The sequence below is a fragment of the Rana temporaria genome, chromosome 1, assembly GCF_905171775.1.
Source record: "Rana temporaria chromosome 1, aRanTem1.1, whole genome shotgun sequence".
NCBI lineage: Eukaryota > Metazoa > Chordata > Amphibia > Anura > Ranidae > Rana > Rana temporaria.
Window position 1 is genome coordinate 347,141,929 of NC_053489.1, and position 25,646 is coordinate 347,167,574.

At 41.3% G+C, this 25,646-nt stretch overlaps 1 protein-coding gene across 1 annotated transcript in view; it reads left to right on the top strand.

The window, feature by feature from the left end:
- SRP72 (signal recognition particle 72) overlaps positions 1-25,646 on the top strand; it is a 45,337-nt gene that overhangs the window by 13,526 nt on the left and 6,165 nt on the right. The window contains exons 5-16 of the mRNA XM_040362046.1: positions 5,146-5,257; positions 6,284-6,315; positions 8,557-8,681; positions 8,773-8,830; positions 8,913-9,044; positions 11,251-11,379; positions 14,177-14,249; positions 14,336-14,400; positions 17,072-17,167; positions 19,016-19,119; positions 19,200-19,277; positions 19,407-19,541. Coding sequence (XP_040217980.1) covers positions 5,146-5,257; positions 6,284-6,315; positions 8,557-8,681; positions 8,773-8,830; positions 8,913-9,044; positions 11,251-11,379; positions 14,177-14,249; positions 14,336-14,400; positions 17,072-17,167; positions 19,016-19,119; positions 19,200-19,277; positions 19,407-19,541 — 1,139 coding nt within the window. The remainder of the gene's footprint in view (positions 1-5,145; positions 5,258-6,283; positions 6,316-8,556; positions 8,682-8,772; positions 8,831-8,912; positions 9,045-11,250; positions 11,380-14,176; positions 14,250-14,335; positions 14,401-17,071; positions 17,168-19,015; positions 19,120-19,199; positions 19,278-19,406; positions 19,542-25,646) is intronic.

Sequence of the window (25,646 nt, forward strand, 5' to 3'; positions counted from 1 at the left end):
ATGGCTGAGGTGAGGGGCCATCTTTAGCTATTGGTGAAGGAACCTTCCTGTCGATCACAGCTTTTTGAGATTTAATCACAATCAGTCACTTCATTATTTGGAGCACCTTTTGGACTTTTTTCACTGATGCACTTTATGGATTTCTTTTTGTGTTAATATTAGTTATATTTGTATATAATTTTGTACACTTTATCTGATCATCAATTGTGTTATTATTTAATTTATATGTTGTTGCGCTGCACTTTATTGTTATTGGTATATGCTGGGTGGCTCTTTTTCACTCTAATATGGTGGCTGGTTCACCTTTTTGTCTCTCTCCTGCTAGTGGCTTTGAGCCTGCTTGCTGGTGTAAGGGCTTATATTTTAGGCCCTCCTCCCAGGTAGGTTTTGGCTAAAAGCCTTTTGTGCAGTACAAGGACAAAGAGACTAAATGGGAAATGCCTAAAATGTGCAGCCTGAAAGAAGAAAGTGTCTTTTAGCTGGAAGAAAAGTCCTCTGTCAGGAGTGCTTGTATATGTTAAAAAAAATTAAGCTGGTTTACTCTTCAAAAGTTTATTAAAAACAATGAAGAAAGATGGCTGTAACTATGCAATCTTTCCAAACTAGCGAAGCAGGCACCTCTGGAGCCTCTACCTAGTACTTCCAGCACTACTCCACCTACACATTCACAGACCATGGGACTGGTAGAGGACTTGGGAATATTAGAAGAACTGTGAGAAAGTTCTGACTCAGAATCAGAGGAAGGAGAACTAAAAGAGGAAAAAGTCCCCAATTTCAGTGATTCCTGTTTCCCTCAGAAGATACAGAGGGAATACTGGAGGCCATTTACGATACACTGGGCTTAGAAGTGGAAGAGAATAAGGTATTATTGGTCCACAATCAATTGTACACAGGTCTGCAAACAAAACAAGCTAAGCCTTTTTCAATCCATGAGACCCTAAAAGACATGATACTCACTCAGGGAATGGAAAGAACCTGAAAACTTTTTTTTCCCCAATAACATTTTAAAGGATTTCCATTTAAATAAAATAGATGATTTCCATTTAAAGAGGACAGCGGTCTTAGGACAAATGCCCCAAGTTGGATGCATCCTTGGCTAAAGTGTCAAAAACCTGAATTTTCCTTAGATTTGGGAGTTTTTTAAAATACCCTATGTATAGGAAAGTGGAAGGGCATGGGAGGCTTGCTCTTTGAACTTCATACCAGTGCTGGCCACTATGTGTGTGGCCAGGACCTTGGACCTCTGGTTGAAACAATTGCGTATACTGCTAGAAAGAGACACACGAAGATGAAACTTTTGATGCTCTTCAGACTCTTAACAAAGGGGGAAGCTTACATCGCAGATGCGTTGACAGAATCTGTTAGATCGACAGCACTTCTAAACAAAGCGAGGAGAGCAATTTGGCTCAAATCATGGAGCGGGGATGTCTCTTAAGTCCAGGTTGCGTACACTCCCCTTTTCATGGAGAAAAAAGACAGACGGAAAGAAGGGCTTCCCCATTCCAAGAAAATGAACAACAAAAATTTTTTATTTTTTTTTGTCCCTTCAAGTGGCCACGAGTAAAAGATCCCAGGAAGCAGGAATGGCAAAACAACCGTGTGACTGGGAGAAAAGGTCTTCTTTTAAACCCAGCCCAGGCTAAGGAGAAACCACAGTGACTCTCCTTGCCTGGTGGGAGAATGGGGTCTTTCCTTGCGCCATGGCAATCAATCACGAGTGGCAAATTGGCCCCCCCCCAAACAGATTTTGCCTGACAACTCTTTCAAAAAACGAAACAAAGACCTCAGCTATGACATCTGTTACTAGATATACTCGGTCAAAAGGGGATAACCTTGATTCCGTAGATTCAAGCAAGGAGGCAACTTCTCCTACTTATTTCTGAGGGGGAAAAAAACACAGGGAAATTCAGATTAATCCTGAACTTGCGTTTGTGGTACAAGAAGTTCAAGATGGAATCTCTCTACACAGTAAGAGAACTCCCAGGGTATTCATGGTCTCCTTTTGACTTGTATGATCCTTGCCTACATATCCCGATCCATCCGGAATCAAAAAGATTCCTAAGATTTGCAGTAAAAGGATCAGGAAAGACTCCTCTTCCAGTGCAATGCGCTCCCCTTTGGCCTTGTATTTTTACCAGAGGCCTTATTGGTGTTAAGAATGGAGGGTGTACAGATCATCCCTTATCTGGACGACCTTCTGATCTTTGGGGACTCGGCGGAAGAAGTTGTACAGTATCTCAATGCAACGATCAACCATCTACAGAAATTAGGGTGGCTAACAAACCTGGAAAAATCGAAACTCATGAATTAAAGTTTCTAGGCCACAGGATCAATTCTACAGTGACTCCAATTTTTCTAACCGAGGAGAAAATCCTAACTCTAATATCAGCTCTGTACCAGAATCCTCAATAAAATATCTGAGAATTTTTGGCCTAATGAAGGCGTCCATACCCGGAGTTCTGTGAGTGCAGTTTTACATGCGCTGCCTTCAGAACTTCATGCTCTCTGTGTGGAACAGGCAGGTTTAAGCCCTACCAACTCTGTTGGAAGTCCCTCAAGCAGTGAAGAAATCATTAAGATGGTGGTTAGTTGAGGAAAATCTGTCAGTTGGTCGGCTATGGTACCAGCCAAATCCGGTTGTAGTCACTACGGACACAAGTGCGTGGTGTTGGGGGTGCTCATTTTCTAGAGCATTGGGCTCAAGGAGCATGGCCTCTGCAGATGGAAAAGGCCTTATCCAATGCAAAGGAGTTGAGGGCAGTCCTAGAAGCTCTAATCGCTTTCAAGGTCCCTTTTAAGGGGTGAACATATTCAAATTCTTTCAGACTACTTAAATGTCTGTTGCATAAATAAGCGGGGCGGCACAAGAGCCGCAGGACTGATGGAGATAGCCGAAGACCTTTTTGGCCTTGGCAGAAAGAAACCTGGCATCTTTCAGCTGTGCATTTAAAAGGTGAAATTAACAGATTGGTTGAGCTGGAGGAAAATATCAGACGGAATGGTCCCTGAATCGAGCAATCTTCAATCAAATCTGTCTGAAATAGGGAGCACCAGAAATCGACCTGTTTGCTACCCAGGAAAACAGGAAAGTAGACCAGCTTTATTCCTAACAGAGTGACCCCCCTCAGCTTGGGCTTGGATGCTCTTTCCCAATTCTGGGGTAACTGCCTGGTCTATGCCTCCTTTTGGTATCCATAAAAAAAAAAAAAAAAAAAAGTAATTCGTAAGATGAAAGATTTTACGCAGAAAAGGTGATCCTTGTTGTCCCCTACTGGCCCAGGAGGGCATGGTTCACCGAGCGGCTCACACTGAGTGTAGCAGACTCTTGGAAGCTTCCCTGCTCCACATACCTCATCCATCAGGGAGTGTTAACACATTCAGCTGTGGACCCATTTTCACTGACTGCATGGCTTCTGAGAGGGGTCTACTCAAAAGGATTTTCTTAAAATAATTGAAATAATGATCGACTATGCGTTCCCATTATTCCGTCAGTACTGGACTTCCTACAAACAGGGGCAGACCTCAGTATAGCCCCCAGCACTTTAAAAGTGCATGTAGCGCCCCTTTCAATGGTTTATCATTTTTTATTTTTTTGGATGTGCATCTGGCGGAACATGCCCCAATCAAGATACCAAGATACTAACATTGAAAACGGTGCTCCTAGTAGCTTTAGTTTCAGCTAGAAGAGTGAGCGAGCTCCAGGTGCTCTGAATAGTGAAGCCTTATTGTATCATCCTACCTGGCAAATTAGACCTAACCTTGGCTCCCGCTTTCCTGCCTAAAGTGGCTTCAGACTTCCACCGCTCAAGAAATTATTCCTTTTTGTAATGAGCCCAAACATGTCAAGGAAGTAGTGTTCAACAAAGTTATTGTCAGAAGGTGCCTAGTTGCCTGCATAGAATGTACTAAGGATTGACGATCTTCCTCTAGTCTTTTCGTGCAGTTTTATGGACCCAACAAGTGCATCAAAAAGATTTGCGAGTGGATGAAGCTAGCAATCTCTGAAGCTTATCTAGCATCTGTATCGCATCAGTCTAACTTAAAAGCTCATACTACAAGGGTGACTTTGTGGGCAGAACGGGCAGGAGCTTCCCCATCCAGATCTGTAAGGCAGCCACCTGGTCCAGCTACCAAACATTCATTAGGCATTATCGGTTGGCTTTACTGTCTAGCATGGATCAGTCATTCGGGAGAAAGGTGCTGCAGGCCGTATAATGTGTATCGCATGTTTCCTGTGCTAGGTGGGAGGCGCCTCTCTCGTAGACATCTTGGAAAGTAAGTTAACAGGTAATAATTTTTTGATCTGAATGAGGAGAGGGGGTACTGGGACAGCTGAGGCTCTTGTGCGCATCCCTGGATAAAGAGGGGGCTCAGGTGAGTATTAGGGGGGCTGTGGGGGGAGCAGCACACGTAAGGTTATTTGCCTTTGTGCATAGAATGCATGAAGGTTAAAAAAAAAAAACAACCTTCAGCCTTACATTTTAAGACCCCTTTTGGGGCGGCTAGTTTTAGCTGCGCTTTTCAGCCGGTAGCGGGGCGCTTTTAACCCCCGCTAGCGGCCGAAGAAAGGGTTCAAACTGCCTGTGTTGCGGCACTTCCGAATCGCTGCCCATTCATTCCAGTGGGCAGGGGCGGTGTATAAAGTGATCCCACACCTCTTCTTTTTTTTTTTTTTTTTTTTTTTTTTTTTTTTTTTCTTCCCACAAGCGCACTGCCCCAGTGTGAGAACACTCAGGTTTTCACACTGGGGAGGCACGAGAGGCAATTTTCAGGCGCTATTTTTTTTTTAGCACTAAAACACCTGAAAACTGTCCCAATGTGAAAAAGGTCTCGCATTCGCTGGCTCATTCCTGTACATATTTCAGTGTGAGCCCTATTCTATTGCAGAGGCTAATTTCATTCAAATAATGGCACCAGAGGCAGGGAGCTTTTGTTACTATTGCACTCTCATCTGAGTTTTGCAGGAGCTTTATGCTGAAAAGGACAGCATAGCAGTAAATGTAGCTCCCACTTTCCTTCACAAAAATAGTTCCTGGAGTTATAAAAATGTAATCTGTTACTTTGCTTCACGTAGTATTTGTCTGTCTTTAAAAATGCAAAAACCTTTTTATTTTAAAACATAATTTATTGTGTTTTTTTGTGTAGGAAGACTACGGTTTGCAAGAGACCTCTTATGAACTATGCTTCAATTCTGCCTGTGATTTAATAGGGCAGGGAAAGCTGAATGAAGCATTGGAAAAACTACGGGAAGCAGAACGTAAGTGGTTTGTAAACCTCAGCATGCTGTGTAAGTTGGGCTGAAAATAATGTACAGAAGAGTTTAATGGGCAGAAGCCATGAAGAAATGCCTAACACTGAGGGAACTAAAATGTGTCACATTCTGTGGGCATGCACTATTCTTCACTTGATGAGCAGGCCTTTTCTGGCACTTTTCGTTCACACGTTTTAAAGCTGTATTTTTTATTTTAATTTTTTTGTGGAAAATTTACTTATAATCCCCAAACTGTGTGTGTGTGTATATCATTTATTGCACATTTTCTGACACCCTAAGAAATTGCTAATTTTTTTTTATGTCACACAGTATTTGCGCAGCGGTTTTTCAAGTGCAATTAAAGACTTTGTGCGTTTGTTTGTTTGTTTTTTTTTTTTTTTTTTTTTTATTAAAATAAAATAGAAAAAAATACCCCAATTTCTTTGCAAAATAGGAAAAATTGTTATTCCAAGCAAAGAGATGCCCAACATGTCACACTTTAACTTTGCGCACAAACTACAATACCTAAATATACGTGTGTGTGTGTGTGTGTGTGTGTGTGTGTGTTTTGTATTATTTTTTTGGTTTAAAGCTACAGAGGAGGTCTAGAGCTTAAATTATTGCTCTCCCTCGAATATTCGCAGCAATACCTCATGTGTGGTGTGACCACTGTTTACATATGCTTGCGTGACTTAGGTATGCGTTCGCTTTGTGCGCCAGCAAGAAGGGATGGGGGTGCTTTTAAAAAATCTTCATTGGCTCCCACTGCTGTCGGTCAAATCAAGTGGGAGCAGAGCCGCTTTCCACTGTCGGTGTATATAGACGCAGACATTGAAGCTTGGGAGCAAGCCTTTTTTTTTATGTCTTGTCTGTGTTTAATATAGATCTGACTTTTTTTTTTTTTTATTATTTCATAATTGAGTCTCTATTTGTTCCTGTATTATACATTTGTATGACAGTAATTTTTAGCTAGGACTGAAACTGATCTCTGTCTGTATAAAATACTAATGTATCTATCTTTCTGTATTTCAGAGCTCTGCAGAGAGTCCATATCGGAAGACTCAGTAAGTATATTATTTTAAAGGCTATATTACATTTTTTAAATTCAGTAGCTGTTGAAAAATCTAGGTATGGTAAACTAAGACATTCTCGCAGGAAAAAAAACGTGGTACATAGTCTTATAAGTTGATGTCCACAAATTGCACCCTGCCATTCGGTACAAAGCCACTTGTTTGCTTAGGAAAATGAAGAAGGTACTACACTTACTTGTAAAATGAGCGACCAGTCATCGGCCACATTCGTGCTATTGTAGTACCTTCTAGAGATCAATATGCATTACTCCACTATCCTTACTGTATAGTATGAAAAGGTGACCTACAGATACCTGCTTTGAATGCCAGAGATTGTTAAAATGAAGCTGCTGCTTTGCCCTGATAAATCCAAATCCGCTAACCTGATTGCAAGCCTGAGTCTCATTACAGCCATAGCGCTTTTGTTGAGCAGCTGCCTTTGCCTTGTTTTTGAACGATTATGGCTTATAATAATTGGAAAAAGTAGTAGGGGGGTGTGGTGAGTTGTGGTGTGTTTATAAAAAATGTTTATGGGGGATATGGGTACTATATACAAGAAAGTTAATATTTTTAAGAAATGGCAACATAAAAAGAATGTATGTAGCATGTTTGAGGGCATACTAAGGCACTCTATTGAAGAGTTTGCCACATAAAACAGTGTTTTATAAGTAAGAACCAACATGAATTTACGACAGGCCACAATTCTGTTAACATTCTGTGAATAAGTGAATAGTAGTGTAGATAGAGGTAAGGTAGTACATCTAATTCATCTTGGAAAGGCATTTGACCATTTTTTTTCATACCCCACAAAAGCCTATGGCTGGATTCACACCTATGCATTTTTAGTGCTTTTTGCAGATTTGCTCTACAGAACATGTTCCATAGAAAACCCTGTTAAATGGACTGTATAGCAAAAAGCACTAAAAATGCATAGGTGTGAATCCAGCCTAAGGTCCCATGCACACAGGACGCCGGTGCAAACTCTGCTGAACACACGTTTTTAAAGGCTAAAACCGGCGTTTAGAAATGCCCGTTTTTTGACGCGATTTTAGCAGAGTTTGCATCTATAAGCGTTTAGTTAAGAAACATCATAAAGACCCTCCCTAAGCTCAACAAACAAAACAAACGGTATTATTTAACCATTTCAGCCATTTTGTAAGACCAGAGTGAGTAGCAGCAGTGTACTTGTATTTAACGTGTCACTTGCCACGTCACCTGCCACAAGTTGTGGATTGTCCGCTTGCCACAAGTTGTGGATTGTCCGCTATGCAAGCAATTCGTTTTTTTTTATTTATTTTTTTAAATGGTTTTTCACCTTTTGCCATTTTTAAGATTTCTAATGTAAAAAAAATGGGTCACCTTTAATAACGTTTACGGTGCCGCGTTTTGTGTCTGAACCCATTTTTTTTGCTTTCAGAAAAACCAGGTTAAACGCAACTGCATATAAATGGCAATAAACGAGACACTGTACATGGACACACAGGATAACATTGAGTTCAGGGGCAGTTGAAAAAAGCGTTTAACTGCCGTCCCATATGCATAGGGCTTAATGGCTAAAACTGAGGTCTATTGGCTTGGGGGAAATTTTTGTATATGTGGATGGGTACAGAGAGTAGTGATAACTGAATTCCAGCCTCTGACTGAACTGAAGTTGTGAAGTGCCCAGGGTTCTGACTGGATCCAATGTAATTTAATCTTTTTTTTTTTTTTTTAATCTAATTGAAAATAGGAGTTCAATATCATTATTTGCAGATGCGAGCAAATTATACTAGGGGGGGGGGGGGGGGGTGGAGAATCTCTGCACAAGATATAATAAAAAATAGGGAAATGGATGGACATGTGGCAGATGAGATTTAATATTAAACAAAAGTTATGCATTTACATGCTAAGGAAGGTGTTACACTGAGGGAATCTGTGATGAAGAAACATTTGGGTGTCCTTTGAAGACTATGGACTTGGCTGTAGCATTCAGTGTCAGTTCATTACCAAAGCAATCAGAATATTCATTATAAAAAAAGGTATTTACTCCAAGGATACTTTTTTGAGAGCGAGACTCTGCAGTTTCTCTTTAAGGATTAATATTTATTTTTCTTTCCAAAACCTGTTGAATTTTTTGTGTGGTTGGTTTTAAGCTACTGTTGCAGTGTTCACCATATTAATTTAACTTCTTTTTTTTTTTTTTTTTTTTTTTTTTTTTTTTTGCGATCATACTAATTACTTTTATTATGGTTTCAGGACTTAACAGAAGAAGATATAGAGTCAGAACTGGCAATAATTCGTGGACAAATGGCTTATGTCAAGCAGCTTCAGGGTTTTGTAGATGATGCTCTTCAGCTTTATAACCAAATTATCAAATTAAAGTACGTTGTTTGAATTCATTCAAGCTCGTCTGCTTCGTGTGCCTTTTTTTTAAACATATTTGAGTTTGGTGTGACCCTTTCTTTCTTACAGGCCTACTGATGTTGGTCTGTTGGCGGTTGTGGCGAATAACATCATTACAATTAACAAGGTATCTACAGTTGTATAACTATTCAGTTAATTCCCTAATTGAATGATTGTATGTATTTACATGTGTTTTTTGTTTTAACAAGGACCAAAATGTGTTTGATTCTAAGAAGAAAGTGAAACTTACAAATGCTGAAGGAGTGGAGCATAAACTGTCCAAGAAACAACTTCAGGCCATTGACTTTAACAAGGCTTTGTTGTCAATGCATACAAATCAGGTATGGTTTTCCTCCATCCTATAAACTGAGTTCAGTGCCTTTTGCTGTGCTGTTCCATATGTAATAACCTTGCTTTCCTGCATGTTGGAGTGCAATAAACCTTCAGCTTTTCTTTTGGCTTCAGTGCCCATTCAGACACATGTATTCTTCATGTTTTGAATAGCAAATTTTGTATGTTCTACAATCCAATTTGTTAGTGTGGTTTCCCCCCCCCCCCCCAATGCGTGTAAGGAAATGGCAAACAAAGTGTGCATATTAAATGAAAAGACCTGCAGGACCAATAGACATAAAACACAATATTTTTAAATGGTGTACTGTAAGCCCCTGTGTGATGGGACGTATGCAGTGCTGTATTTTTAGGTGACGGGTAATTGAGCCAGTAGCTGTAGGGGTGGAAGTTGACACTAACACAAAAATCATGACCTCTACAGACATCCACGCTCTAACACTAACCTATCTAGCCCTGTAAAGAAGAAGAAATCGGTATACATACCTTTTTTGACCTGTTCCTAGTGGTGGAAGCTCTGCAGAGGAGAGGACACGTCAGACAGCAGCTGTGAAATTAATGGGTTGAGACATCACCCATAGACTTACTATGGGGCTTCCATTGTCGGCTGTGTCCTCTGCACCTGCAGTTGACAGCTCAGCGTGGGATCGGGTCCTATCCGCTTTAGAAAGGGTATGTATACTGTTTTTTTCTTTACAGGGCTAGACAGGTTAGTGTTAGATGGTGGATGTCTATTGATTTAGCGGTTTTAGTGTTTGGTTGGACTTATCCTTTAAAGGTAAATGGAGATGAAAGTTCAGTGCAAGATTTTCGTAGCCCAGATGGCTGGGGAAAGTAGTAAAGGGGGGACTTACCTTCACCTTCCTTACACTTACCATAACCAATATGACAACATCTTTCCTTTTAACATTTGTTAGATTTTTTTTTTTTTTTTTTTTTTTTTTAAGCCAGTTGCTAAAAATACTGCAGCTGCTGACTTTTTAAAAGGACACTTGCCTGTCCAGCGTGCCCGCGATGTCTGCACCCGAAGCCGAGCTATCGCTCGGCTCTTGGGTGCTGCCGCCATCTTCGGTAAGGGAATCGGGAAGTGAAGCCCGAAAAGTTCCTTTTTTGGATGAAACTCTGCTTTAATGTAACACCAAAATTAAAAAAAATAACAGTCCATGAGTGCAAAACAATCCAATGAAGGACTGACCCGTGCAGAGTGAAAAGAAAGTATCCGTCACCAGCAACATCAGCTTGCACTCGGGTTTCTTACTCGATGTCCAGGACCACAAATTATAAAGGTCAAACAAGCGCCAGCAAGTTTATCCAGGAGGGTAACCGTCACATGGATCACAGATCGTATAGAGACTCGCTATAAAAAAAAAAAAGGACAACTCCCATAGTAAAGTCCATCATGATGTAAAAGTTTTAATAAAAAATAAATGGCTACAATTGCCTTCATTTAAAAAAAAAATTGGCGATTTGTTTTGCATAATAAAAGTGCAGCAGGTTGTTGGCTTTGAACACTATTGCTGGTTGTCGGGCATGCGTGAGGTAGTCACTGGTAAGCCCATAAAACGTTGGGTGCTTTATCGCCACTTTTGCGGCGTTAACGGTGCACATAATTTTTTATGGTCACATGACCTTTTTAGACCTTTGCAGCACTTTGGAAGTGCTTGCCATTCATTTCAGGGGTGTTTTTTGAGGTGCTTTATAAAGCACTCCAAAAATGCTGCTTGCAGGACTTTTTGCACCGCCCTGCCAGCGCACCGCCCCAATGTGAAAGCATCCGTTGAAATTGGAAGCAGTTTTCATGTGCTATTTTTAACACAAAAGCGCCTCGGTGTGAAAGGGGTCTTTAGCTGGAAAAAAACTGACGTATAGCTGGGGAGAGAATGTCCTCCATGATATGCAGTAGTTGTCAGTTTGATGCATTCATCTTACCAGCCTGTTGTCTCATCTTCTCTCCTCTCTCTTTTTTGATTGGGGAAAAAAAAAATATACTTTTTTTTATTATTTTTTTATTATTGATTTCATTATACAACAATACAAAAATCCATAAAACATTTCCATCCAAAAAACTCCACCGAACAGCGCACAACAAAAAAAAATGTGCCTGTTTTGTTTCCAGTTATATTTATAAGTATACATGTTTTTTTTTTTTTTTAATTTGATGATTTCTAATGTGTGTAATGCATGTGTTGTGGTTTTTAGGCTGATCAGTGTCGAAAGTTGGCTACCGCTTTACAAAATCAGAAACCTGAACATCTCCTTCCTGTGCTCATTCAAGCTGCCCAGCTGTGTCGGGAGAAGCAGCATGCAAAAGCTATAGAGTTGCTGCAGGTACAACTGGTGTTTCCTTTTATATTCTCCCAGATTCATATCAGTTGTGTTTTATAATTTGGTCTAATTTTGACCATGTTGACAAAGTCATTTTCTTCTTGGAAGGTTTTATACTCCTGAAGGTACTTAAAAATATATATAACCCACGTCTGGATCTTTCTGTGAAAGATCCCAAAAGCACTCTAGCCTCATCAATACAAATATGAACAACTTTGTCTGAATGCAGTGACTGGCATGCCAGTACCTAGATCACAGTAGAATAAAAGACTGTTTTAGCTGAAGATTCTTGAAATTGGTATACCTGATATAGTAAGCAAAATACCTTTTAAACTCATCTCTGCAGCATAAAATTTTAAAGATTAAGGTAGTGAAGGAAACTTCCAGACACAGAAAGATAGGCTGAAATGAGAATATAAATGCTTAAAAAAAAAAATCTCAAGTCTGTGGTCTACATATATAACTTGATTTTGATTGACTTTTTTGACCTGTGACACAGCCTGGTTCTTCCCAAGCCTTTCATCAGTTATGTGGATGGATAGATCCAAAAGACTCCCGGGGGGGGGGGGGGGGGGGGGATTCTAAAACTATGGCAGACAGCATCCCATGCAGCGGTGCATAGCACATTTAACAAGTAAGAAGGCGCAATGCAAAGATGCCTCAATATAATAGTCTGTAGTTCCCGATAGTCCAAAGAACGAATTTATATATATATATATATATATATATATATATATATATATATATATATATATATATATATATATATATATATATATATATATATATATATTACACACACATACCCACAAGTGTATGTACAGTGCCCCTTACAAGCACTGTACAGACATTTTGCAGCCGCAATAGGAGTGCATAGCCCGCCCTGTTCCAGTGTGCCCCTGACACCCCCACTACAGCTCCTAACACCCCCTGACCACCCTATAAGTCAAAAAAGGTAGTTTCACTGTAAGTACATTTTTGTTTTACATACATGCTCTGGTCCCATTGTGTACTTAAAAGTGGGGTATGCCTGTATATCTCTCTATATCGCCACTAAGAAGACCAGAAGCGTGTTCCTGTAAGCTAGGTAAAAAACAAGGCAAGGGGCGCCTCTGAGTATGTTTTATAAAAACATTTATTAGAACAACAATTATCCACTTGCATGGAGAATAGAGTTCAGTTCAGATCCTGTTTCTGGGCTGAAGAGATGGGACTGCAGGTCAGTTTAGATGGCACGGCATCAGATCCAGGAAGGATAGGATGGCTGAGCGCAGCAAGTTCTCCTTCAGCTTTTCCAGGTCTTGCACATCAAGGTCAGTTATAGTCGGTAAAAAGGGCATCTAGCAAGATGTGGTGGTTAATGGGGGGACTCAGACGCCAGAGCCTGTAGCTAGCCACGCCGTGGCTCCATGATGCTCATCCGCAGTATGGTAAGAACACGGCCGTGTGATCGGAGCCAAAGTGAGGCTTGGTAAGCAAACACTGCACGATCCTGGGCTGTGACGTCACAGCTGTGTGACGCGTTTCCGAGCTTACATGCTTATTGGTGTAGAAAATATCCACGCTCTATTTTTCAAGCATGGGGTATGTGGAAACAGGACAATCCTTTTTTATAATCTGACAGGGAGCGGGGCCAGGACATGTATAAAGAGAGTCAGCTGAATATAGGGAAAAATGTTGGAAGACACAATGCCAGAGAAATGGCACACTATAAATTGTAAATGGATAACACATAATTCATAGAAAAGTTCATACATGAAATTAACCGTGAAGTAATCTATTTGTGAATGATACATGGATTTAAATAATTTGACATTTTAAAAGAGAATGTATGTCAGTGTTAATATCAATATTAATCGATTTCAACACTAAATATTTAAACTATGTGATAATTCTAAATTAACTTTAAATGAATCCAGCTCATATTAAATCAATTAATTAAACTCTAAATATTAAAACCATTATCAAATTAATCAATTCAACATTAAATATTTAAAACTATGCAATAAATCTCATATTAAACTGGTCCAGCTCCTATTAAATCAGATGAAACCATGTACCTTAAAACTAACTAGTGGATAGATATTTCATGAATAAATACAAAGGGGATTTGCCTTTTGTAAATGACCCCCTATGTTTTTAATTGACTTTTTGCCCTGTGTGACAGCTCTTCTTTTTATTTTTATTTTATTTTTTTCTTTGGACATTTCAAAGACTCGGTTTCGATTTTTAACTAAAACGCAAGCGCGCATTTGCTTTTCTGGTGACAACCTAAAATGTTATATTTTCTTTAACTTTTGGCGATCATGGTAAACGGGACAAATCGGGATGGTGAATCTCCTTAATGGGGACACGGCAATAAAACTTGACCAGGGCTTCTAATCTCCCCCCAAATAAGTTTTGCCTTTTACTTCTCCTTTTTAAACTACAAATTTTCTGCATTCATTAATTGCACACCATGACCAGGCCCTTTTTTTTTTTTTTAAGATTTGGCACTGCGTTACTTTTAACTGACATTTTTTTTTTTTTTTTTGTTCTAAAAAAAAAGACCTGACTTTTTTTTTTTTAAAAAGAACCATATATTTCTACTATGAAACCTATCCAATAAAATCAAATTTCTTCATAAATTTAGGCCAATATGTATTCTGCAACATGTTGTTTTTTAACAGATACTAGTAGTAATGCTGTGCAATGTATAACAAGAGGCTGATATTAAGTCGGCAAGCTTTTTGATTATTTAATTATTGTATACCCTTTTTTTTTTTTTTTTTTTTTTTTTTTTTTTTTTTTTTTTTTACAGGAATTCGCTGACCAGCATCCTGCTGTTGCAACACAAATCAAACTTACAATGGCACAACTGAAACTTGCACAAGGTTTGTGTCTGCTTTAATGAAGTTTTGGCGTATGTTGCTCTTTTTCTTCCATTGTTTTAACTTTTTTTTTTTTTTTTCTTTTGCAGGTAATGTAACCAAGGCATGCATAATCATGAAAAGTATCAAAGAACTGGAACATAAGCCTGGCATGGTGAGTTTAAATAAAGCTATGCTTCATCATTCTTATTTAGTCTCTTTTTCATTACTTCACCCTAACCTGTGCTATGTTCATAAACCAGCTTGTGCTCAGTTTTTTCCCCAGTTGGGGTCATTGGAACACTCTCAGCTCATTACATGGGAAAATCTGACTCGACTACCTAGAGACTTTTTTTTTTTTTTTTAACTCTGTACTGCCAAAACGCATATCTCCTCCTTGGTTTCACATATCAGATCCTGCTTGGAGCTCTGATTTATCATTTTGTTCCCAGTTTTAGAGGCATTGATGCCAGTGGAGGGGGGCCAAGTACGCCTCTGTCAGACCTCCACCGGCGCTCCACCCAGCACATAACACTTTAAGATGCATGCTTTTGCCAAGAGGGAGTAAGGATATCCACACTACATCGTGGGCCTTCCTCACACTTGCTAAGTGGTGGAACTATAGGTCCTTGAAGATCGAACAAAAAAGAAAAACAGTTTCCTAGACCATGTCACCACGAGGCTACACATAGATGGAAAGAATTTGAAAATAGAAGAAGATAGGGGAGGGAGTAGTGAGAGAGTAGCAATAGAGTTCGGAGCATACCTGCTAGTGAAGTAGAAGTCTTCAAATCTGCATCGAGCGGGCCGGGCCCAAGGTCAAGCCACCCTCGCATCAGGGCATCACCCCCACCCGGGTTCTAAGGGCTGGTTCGGCTAGTTCCAGTAGTGCCATATCTAGGCTTGAGGATACCTCCCCAGAGTCAGTCACATACGCCACCCAAGGTGCCCACACCGTATTAAAGCGATCCAGGGTACCCTTACAGGTCGCTATCCAGTGTTCAGCCTCTCTGATTTCATTTACTTTGGCCACCCATTCCTCCCTTGTCGGAACCTGCAAGCGTTTCCAGTAGATGGGCACTATGCGTTTAGCTGCGTTAAGATGCGGTAATGCACTTTTCTTGTATCTACTAATTGGGATTTGAGGGACGTTGAGAAGGAAGTGCTCTGGCGCAAAGGGGAATGTGCAGGTCCAGAATCTTTTATTTGGAGTTTGATGTCTTCCCAAAAGGGCCTGATTCGGGGGCAGCCCCACCATATATGTAGAAGCGTGCCTCTATGGCCGCATGCTCGCCAGCACTGATCCGACACGGAGGGGTAAATACGGGCTAAGTCAGCCGGCACCCTGTACCAGCGCGCCAAAAGTTTATAATTTGTTTCTTGAGTTTTAGACTCCACAGAACTGGAGTGAGCGAGATGGTACATGTGTTTCAGCTGAGTGTCGGAGAATTGAAGATGTAAATCTCTCTCCCAAACCCGTATATGTGCAGGCTTGGGGTCTATGGTGGCAGATCCTAATAGGCGGTACATTTCGGAGATCAGGTGAGGGAGCGGGTCTTCGTCTAAAAAAAGGCGCTCAAATGGCGTGAGGGAAGTAAATCTCTAATAGAGTGGCCATGAATTTCAAAAAAATTGTGAAGTTGCCTATACCTCAAAAAAAGTATCCCTGAGCCAGCGTGTCTGGCCTGTAAAGATTCATAGCTGAGAAGTCTGCCGTTGCTCATGAGCCTCCCGCAACTAGCGTTTCCATCCTCCACCCAAGGGCCAAAAAAGGCCATTTGTTCGCCCGGAGGGAAACAAAGAAATCCGCCCAGCGGGGCCAGTGGAGACACTGGGGGGGGAAAGGTTTAGGGAAGCGTTTACCCTGTCCCAAACCGAAAGGGCGTGCATCGTCAATGGAGAGGTGGTGTCTGACAGCCCCCTAAACTCCCTGGACAGCCATGGTGCGTATGCTAGGTTTCTCCCAGCTAAACATTTTTCAAGGGAGACCCAGAGCTTGGTTTGTGTGTGGAAACGCCAGTTGAGGACCCTCTGCAGAGCGACCGCTCTATAATACCTTGCCATGTCAGGGACTCGCAAACCTCCAGTCCGCTTAGAGCGCTTCAGTATTCGCATTGCTATGCAGGGTTTACACGCATTCCCCACAAACCCAGATAGCAAACTAGAAATTTGGGTGAAGAAAGCTCTCGGCAGCATTTGAAGAAAAAAGAGTACCCTCGGTAAAATAGTCATTTTAATAATATTTATGCGGCCTAGCCAGGTAAAGGCAGTCTTAGTCCACTGGGTCAGGTCTCTCTTAATCGCAGCAATAAGGGAGGGATAGTTGGCTGTATACAGGTTCTTCTTCCTTCTTCTTTTTTCTTTTTCTCCAGACACTTGAGAAAAAGCTGGTCTATCTAACGACTATACCCCATATTGGTGTTCTGGTAATTCAGTTTGAGTAGTGACTTTAGGATGTGTCTGTATTAGGTACACACTAAAGCCCTGGTGCCCAACCCGAGAGCTGCTTTTGGTATATGATGTGCAGCCCTTGGAGCTCAGCAGTATGATCTCTGATTGAACATTGTGGGTAAAGGCACTGATCTCTACCAGCCTCATGTAACATGTTCCCAGTTTTGTATTGTCGCATTTCCGCACTCTGACCATTTTTGTTTCTTGTTCTCTTATTGCATGCATTACCAGAAGTATGTTCAAGGAACTTCTCTGTTAAAAAAAAAAAATTGCATAGGTCTCATCATATGTAAAATGCTTGTGACATTTTTTTTTTTTTTTTTTTTGTGTGTTTTTTTTGCTGAAGTACTGAAAAATGTGAATGTTTCTTAATGGTATTTTGTACCCACATCCAGGTGTCTGCCCTTGTTACAATGCACAGTCACGATGAAGATATTGACAGCGCCATTGAGGTCTTCAACCAAGCTATTAGCTGGTATCAGGAAAATCAAGTAAGAGCTTTGTTTATGTGAAAATCATAATAAAAAATGTGTGCAGAAGAATAACTGGTCACTATTTAATGTATGTGTATTGAGCATCAAAAAGAATGTAGTAAAAAGGTTAAACCAATCTCTCTTCAGTACATAAAGTGCCCACACACCAGATCTTTTTCTGCTTTTGACCTGGGATTCGTTCATTATATAGGTTTGACTTCATAAGCATGTATTCAAATGTGAAAGAACCAGACATTAGGCTCTCAATCTAGCTGGCAATTTTCATAAACCAGATAGATGATGGAAAATGTGATGAGAACCTGTTGTCTAAAAATATGTTTTAGTTTACTGTAAGTAATGGCTAATCCTTCACCAGTGATCCCAGACACAAGTGTAAGATTATATTGGAGAGGTCTGTTTGTGTTTGCAATGTGTGGTGCTCTGAATTATCCAACTAACCTGTGCAAGCTAGATAATTTTGGCATGCAATAAGCCAAATCATTCCTGAACAGTGTATAAAACTGGTACACATTTATGCCAAAAGATGATCTGTTGATGATGGAAAATTTATCTCTAAAGAATCTTTAGATTTCGGAATTTATTTTTTCTATGGGGTTACATCACCTCATGCCCTGACATTATAAACTTTTTTTATTTATCGTGATTATTTTAAAGCGTTACTACTAGATTTTATTTATTTTATGTGTGGGTGGTGTTTTTTGTTTTGTGTTTACATTTTAATGTCAAGTCCTGTTTACAGGCAGGAACTACAAGCTGCCCTATATTTAATGCTTTTTAGCCAGAAAACTCTCCTATATGCATCTCTCTAAAACTGGTTTCACTGTCAGCTTGACGTCCCTGATTTCAGGGCTAATCCCAACCTACCTTCAATAACGCTATACAATGAGAGCAGGTCAGTGAAGTCCTACCTTTTGTAACAGAGTTTATTGAATGGGGACAGACAGTTTATTGGCTTACAGGAGTAATGGCAGCAACTTGTGTTGGCCGCTTTTATAAACTGCATATTTATTTTTACGTTTTTTTTTAGGTGTAGTTTGAAGCAAAAAAAAAAAAAACTGAGACCATTGTCGCAGAAGCAAGTGAGGAGAAAACCTCCAAAATGTTTTTTTTTTTGCCAGAATTAGAGATGGGAAATCCTCTAAAGAGGATAGATGTTCCTTCTTCTATAGCTGTTCTTAGAGGGGAATTCCCATTACTTTTGGAGATATTACGCTAACTTCCTCTTGAATTTTCCTGGCACAAGGGGTGATTGAAAATGTCTTCAATACACAGACCGCAAAAGCCCTTCCATACTCTATCTACAACACTTTAAAATAGCTGATAGGTCACTGTTATTATTAAACGCAAGTCTACTCTGGGGAGCCCATGAAATTGTTGGGGTCCAGCCAGTTGGTAAAAAAAATATATATATATATATATATATATATATATATATATATATATATATATATATATATATATATAATTTGTTTCTTTGTGACTGACTCAGTATTCATAGATATTGCAAAATAACCCCTGTAATGTGTCTTGTCTTTTTTTTTTTTTTTTGTGTGTGTGAGAAATGTTATTTTCTATTTCATTCTAATTTCTAGGTCCATCTAGTGGCCATATAGTGCAGGATTTTAGGGAAAGGGTAACCGCCTTCCCCCACCCCCCCCCCCCCCCTTCTTTTTTTTTTTTTTTTTTTTTTTTTTACATGGACCCCTTGGTTTGTATGTTGGATAAGAGCAACTTGGCTTGGCAAAGTGTTGCTTCTCATCTGTAACTGACAGAATTGTGGCTTCATTTGGAAAACAATACACATTTTGTTTTTGTAATGCAACTGTTTTTTTCTTTTTTTGACAGCCAAATTCTCCGGCTCACCTATCCTTAATAAGGGAAGCTGCTAATTTCAAATTAAAACATGGACGAAAGAAGGAAGCAATCAATGATCTTGAGCAAATATGGAAGTAGGTGTTTTTTAATCCTGATATACATTTTTATTCTGCAATGGATGCAAGCTATAACTAATTGCTCTTGTGCATCACAGGCAAAATCCCAAGGACATCCATACTTTGGCTCAACTCATCTCTGCATACTCACTCGTGGATGCTAATAAAGCAAAAATGTATCCTTCCTGAATTTATTTTATTTGTGAAGTTAATGTGATTTTAGTATTGTGAAATGTTCCCAGCTGTACGTCCCTCTTTTCGTTCATGAACTATTTTATATTCTATCCTTACATTACCAAATGCAGCTTAAGCAAACATTTACCCTCTTCGGACACAATGCACCTAAAAGTGGATGTGGATGCCTTGGAAAACTCAGCTGGAGTCACATTTATTCGAAAGAAGCCTGCTAAAGTGGCTGGAGAGATCACTAAGGAACAAGGGTATGTTGGTTAAAACAAAGGACAAAGCCGCACTTTATATTGGCTCACCATGAAGTTTAATCAAAGGCTTCTGACACAATCTCTGCCCTAAGCCATAACCTCAGGCATGTGTCACCTTAATTTGGCTTATTTGTAGAGCTGTGAATGAACTGTACATAGAAGGGTTGTGAGCTTACAAATATATTTTGGTGCCTGTTCAAACAAAATGTTTTATACAAAGTTTAAACATGTTTCTAATAAATTAAGGCAAAGCTGTAAAAATATCCCTTGTATAACTTTAAAGTCTTGGCCTCCGTTGACAACTATATCTTTAAATGCACCTCAACACCCATACAGAGTATACTGTCATTGTTTCTGTAATATGACGGCATATACATTCTGTGGCAGGTGCTGTGCAGCAACAAACGATTGTAGCAGCTCTCATATAGCTGGAAAAACAGGTTCTGCTGAATAAAAAAATCTTTCTGATTTTTCAGAAATGAAAATACCCTTTTATTATATTCCTAGCAGAAGTGTGTCTGTTTTGATAAATGAGCTGAATATGGGAGAACACATCACTGCAGTGGCATAGAACAGTGTTTCTCAACCTTTTTCTGGTCAAGTTGCCCTTGACGCAGCACAAGGCTGCAGCATGGTGGTGGTGATGCATTTAGGGCAGGGGTCTCCAAACATTCTAAACAAAGGGCCGGTTTATTGTCCTTCAGACTCTAGGAGGGCCGGACTTTGGCCAGTGGGAGTGGAAAACTGCCTCCCATGCCGCCCAAATGTGAAAGTCTGGGTGCTTTCACACTGGGGCGGGACGTTGGAAAAATTCCTGCAAGCAGCATCTTTGGGGCAGTTTGGTCCCCAAAACGCCCCTGCCCATTGCAATGAATGGGCGTCGCTTCTGAAGCGCCTGAAAACACAGGCGGTTTTTAACACCTTTGGCTGCTAGTAAGGGTTAAAAGCACCCCGCTAGTGGCCGAAAAGCGCTAATAAAACGAGTGGTGCTTTTAGCTCTAATGCACGGGCATTGGCCCCAGTGTGAAAGGACGTTAAACGAAAACCTATACTTTTAAATCGCTTAAAGGGGTTGTAGAAGGTTTTTTATCTTAATGCATTCTTTGCATTAAGATGAAAAGCCCTTCTGTGTGTAGCAGCCTCCCCAGCATCCCCTAATATTTACCTGAGCCCCATCTCTGTCCAGCGATTGTCCACGTGTCCTTTGGCAATCAAACTCTCCCTCCTGATTGGCTGAGACACAGAAGTGGCGCCATTGGCTCCTACGGCTGTCAATCAAAGTTGGTTAGCCAATCAGGAGAGGGGGGGTGCAGGGCTGAATGGCATCTCCATGTTTGAATAAACACATGGAGCTGTAGCTCTGCTCAGGTGCCCCCATAGCGAGCTTTTTGCTGTGGGGGCACTTGACAGGAGGGAGGGGCCAGGGGCAGCAAAGAGGGACCCAAGAATAGGAGGATGGGGGCTGATCTCTGCAAATTTACTACAACAGAGCAGGTAAGTATCTCATGTGTGGTTTTTTTTTTTATAACTAGTCTATGCAATCAATTTATTCCTAATGACCTTCCTCCCAATGCTAACTAAGCCCTGTTGCACTTAAAGCGGAGCTCCACCCTAAAGTGGAACTCACGCTGATCGGCTCCCGTCCCCCCTCCAGTGTCACATTTGACACCTTTCAGGGGGGAGGGGGGCGCAGATACCTGTCTAGAGACAGGTATTTGCACCCACTTCCGGCCACACGCTACGGGCAAAAGACTGGTTTTTCTGACTTCCCGTCTGTCGCCCGTTGTGTGCTGGGAACACTCGGCTCCCAGCACACAGCGTGTGAGCCAATCGGCGGGCGCAGCGCGACTCGCGCATGCGCCGTAGGGAACCGGGTAGTGAAGCCGGAGCGCTTCACTTCCTGGTTCCCTCACTGAGGATGGCGGGGGGAGCAGCAGAGAGACGAGCGATCGCTCATCCTCTGCTGCGGACGGCGCTGGACTCCAGGACAGGTAAGTGTCCTAATATTAAAAGTCAGCAGCTGCAGTATTTGTACCTGCTGGCTTTAAATATTTTTTTATACTGGCACATCCGCTTTAAAACATTACTAAACCCAGGACCCTGCAGTCACGATCTGGTCTCACACAGAACATGAAAATGCAATTATCTTAGTAACAAACTGCTAAATATCTTTTAGCAGTATATCGGTTTTGTGACTTCTATCGGTATCCGGCCGAGCACTGGTTAAAGCTTGTAGGAGTTTTCATTCTGTTCTGACTATCCTATGAGGCTGCATTACCCCTGATTTTCTATCTGTACCCATCCAAAAAAAAAAAAAACTCTGCACATGCTCAGTTTGGTGTGTGTTGCTAGAGTGCCCCCAAGGCTCTGTACTATCAGCAGATGGATTGAGGACAATAAAAGAAGGGGCAGATAAAAGAAAACAGGCCTTTTTACACAATGCAAAATATTACCCCTTAGGTTCTATAGTTAGTATAACAAGCATGCTTTACTTAATGTACAGACTGATTTTACTGTTGTGGGTTTAGTAATACTTTAACTTGGATCAGTGAGCCAGGCTGGCACTCTGATATTGCATCTTCCTGTCACCCAGAACCCCTAACACTGCATCTATGACTCTGATCCTCTTTGCCTCTCAGCACCTCTGACAATGAACACCAAAAACCTAGATAATGTACCTTTTCATCCAGCTAGCAACTCTGACACTGCATACACCACCACAGCCCCCCAGTCGCTGTCACCTTTTTGAAGGGACATGCAGAAAGGAGAGGCTGAGTTTGGAATTTCTGCCCTCTCTGCCTACTCCCTCCTTCCCTTTGCAGACTCTAGAGAACAGTCAGTCTATTGTCCACTGGGGGCTCTGTACACGTTTTGAATGTGTTCCCAGGGTATGGAGGAAGAGTTGCACACTTCTTGGCTGAGAGGAGGAGGGAGGCCAGACTAACCTTTCAATGCACCAGCCATTTTATAGTCCAACATCCAAAAGTATTTTTTTTTTTTCTTCTATATATTTTTTAAGGATATTCATTTTATTTGCAATACAACACTACTGTGTTTATCACTACTCTCTCCTAAACGTTTGAACTTTCTATGTTATTATTTTGGACATGTATAGCTAGATTCAGAGAGAGAGTTAGGCCGGCGTATCAGTAGATACTAAGTTTAAGTGTATTCTCAAACTGAGATACACTTAAACCTAGCCTATCGTATCTTAGGGTGCAATATTTAGGCTGGCTTCTAGGTGGCGCTTCCGTGGAGTTCGGAGTAGAATATGTAAATGACTAGATACGCCTATTCACAAACATACGTGCGCCCGTCGCAGTAAAAATGAAGTTACTTACTGGTAACGTTCTTTCCCGTAGTCTTTCAGGACAGCCACCTGAGAGACCTTGGCTCCTCCCCTCTGTTGGAAACACCGCGCCAGCCCATAAATTTCCTCCTCCCCTGCTGGTCCTCCGTTCTTTTAGAGCACCTCCAGTTGCTGGGGAGACACAAGAAAACATGATACACATCGTTAACCATATCACAATTCCTGTAAGGAAATCTTATACATACCTTTGGGTGGGTTACCCGGCTGTCCTGAAAGACTACGGGAAAGAACGTTACCAGTAAGTAACTTCGTTTTTCCCCTAATCGTCTTTCAGGGCAGCCACCTGAGAGGATAACCGAGCACTTACCCTAGGGCGGGACCACATTTTGTAAGACCTTGCGTCCAAAGGTCTGATCCTTAGCTGACCAAAGATCCACCCTATAGTGTCTTACGAAGGTGGCAAAACTGGACCATGTCGCCGCTTTACAGATCTGCTCCGGCGTTGCTCCAGCTCTCTCTGCCTGTGAGGCTGCCATAGACCTTGTGGAGTGCGCTTTGATACCCTCTGGAATCGGTATGCCTCCTAAACTGTAAGCTTAATCAATGGCTTCCTTTAACCATCTAGCTATAGTGCGCCTGGTAGCTCTATGTCCTTTTCTAGCTCCAGAATGCAAAATAAATAAAGAGTCAGTTTTCCTTTAAAGTTTTAGTCACTTCTAAATAATGCAAGACGCATCTCCTGACGTCTAAGCTATGGAATTTCACTTCCTGTCCTAGAAGGGTTCGGACAAAATGAAGGTAATATAATTTCTTGTTCTCTATGGAACCTTGAGATTACTTTAGGCAGGAATCCCGGATCCAACTTAAAAATTATACGATCTGCGAAGATCTGATCGATAGGGCCTCTAACTCACAGACCCGTCTTGCTGTGGTGATTGCCACCGAAAAGACTGCTTTTAACGTCGGCGTCTTTAGATTGCAATCCTCCAAAGGCTCAAAAGGTTTGGATGTCAAAGTTTGTAGTACCAATGACAGGTCCCATTTCGGGAAGACTGAATTCTGATTAGGTCTCTGCCGGCTCAAGGATCTGAAGAATCTGACTATCCATGGGTCAGATGCTAGCCTTTCCTCTAGGAACACTGACAGTGCGGATACTTGACCTTTTAGCGTACTAAGGCTTAGTCCTTTTTCTACTCCCTTCTGTAAAAACTCTAGGACGGCCACTGAACTCTGTGTATTAAAGGAGTTTTCTGTGCACCATTTGCCAAAGCACTTCCACACCTTCTCATAAATTTTGCGTGTCTCTATCTTTCTACTTTTCAGTAGAGTTGCAATTAAGTGGTTCGAGAAACCTTTTGCTTTCAGCAGCTGCTCCTCAGAAACCACGCGGCCAAGTTCCACTTTTCCACTTGGGGGCAGTATACTGGGCCTTGGGAGAGTAGGTCCTCCTGGACTGGCAACAACCAGGGGGGTTCTATAGCTAGCTCTTTCAGTATAGAGAACCACGGTCTCCTGGGCCAGTGAGGTGCTATGAGAATCAGGTTGGTGTTCTCTGCACGCAGTTTCCGTAACACTTGTGGAATTAATACTGGTGGAGGAAAGGCATAACATGTCCTGAAAGTCCACCCTTGTGCTAAAGCATCCACTCCCAGTGCTCCGTCCTCTCTGTTTAGAGAGAAGAAGGTCTTGACATTTTTGTTTTTCTTGGATGCGAATAAATCCACTTGAGGTGTTCCCCATTTTAGTGTGATCTGCCTGAACACCACCTGATTTAGTTCCCAGTCGCTTTCCTTCAGCTGAATTCTGCTGAGGAAATCCGGCACTGTGTTTAAATCCCCTTTTAGGTGGATTGCTGATAGCGGGAGAATGTTCCTTTCTCCCCATGTCAGGATTTCTTTCGCTAATGTCCACAGGGTTCCGCTTCTTGTTCCACCCTGCTTGTTTACATAGGCAATTACTGAAGCGTTGTCGGATCTTATTTGAACATGATGTCCTTTCAGTTGTCCCTGGAAAAATTTAAGTGCAAGCCCTACTGCCTTCAATTCTTTCCAATTGGAGGATCTCTTCCCCTTTCCAAATCCCTTGGGTTATTTGGGAGCCCAGATGTGCTCCCCATCCTATCCCACTTGCGTCAGTGGTAAGGATTTGGGAAATGGGAAGTGTCCACAGCCGACCCATGGTCATGTTTTCTACCGTCCTCCACCACCAAAGGGTTCTTTTTACCTGTGTTGGTATTTGAACCTGGGTGTCTAAGGACTCCTGCTTGTGGTCCCAAACCTTTAGAAGGAACATTTGCAGTGGTCGGAAATGTAAGGCTGCCCATTGAACAGCTGGGATTGCTGATGTTAGTAACCCCAGTGTTGACATGATCTGTCTGATGGCACATGGTGAATTTACCTGAATTGCCCTGGTTTCTTTTTGGATTTTTTCTATCTTCTCTTTGGGTAGAAAAATCCTTTGTTGCACAGTCTATCACGTACCCCAAGTATGTAATCTGTTGTGTGGGTCTTAGATTTGACTTTTCCACATTTATTAACCTCCCTAGGTCTTTCAGAAAGATCTGTGTGGTCTCAAAGTTCTTTTGCAACCTCGCTGGGGTTTCTGCAAACAGCAGCAGATCGTCCAGATATGCGATGATGGAAATGCCTTGGACTCGCAAGGGTGCCAGGGCTTCCGCCAGAATCTTGGTGAAAATTCTGGGTGAGGAAGAGAGGCCGAAGGGTAAGGCCTGGAACTGTAAATGTAAGGTTCTGTTTCCCGTCTCTATCGCCAATCTTAGGAACCGTTGGTGGTCC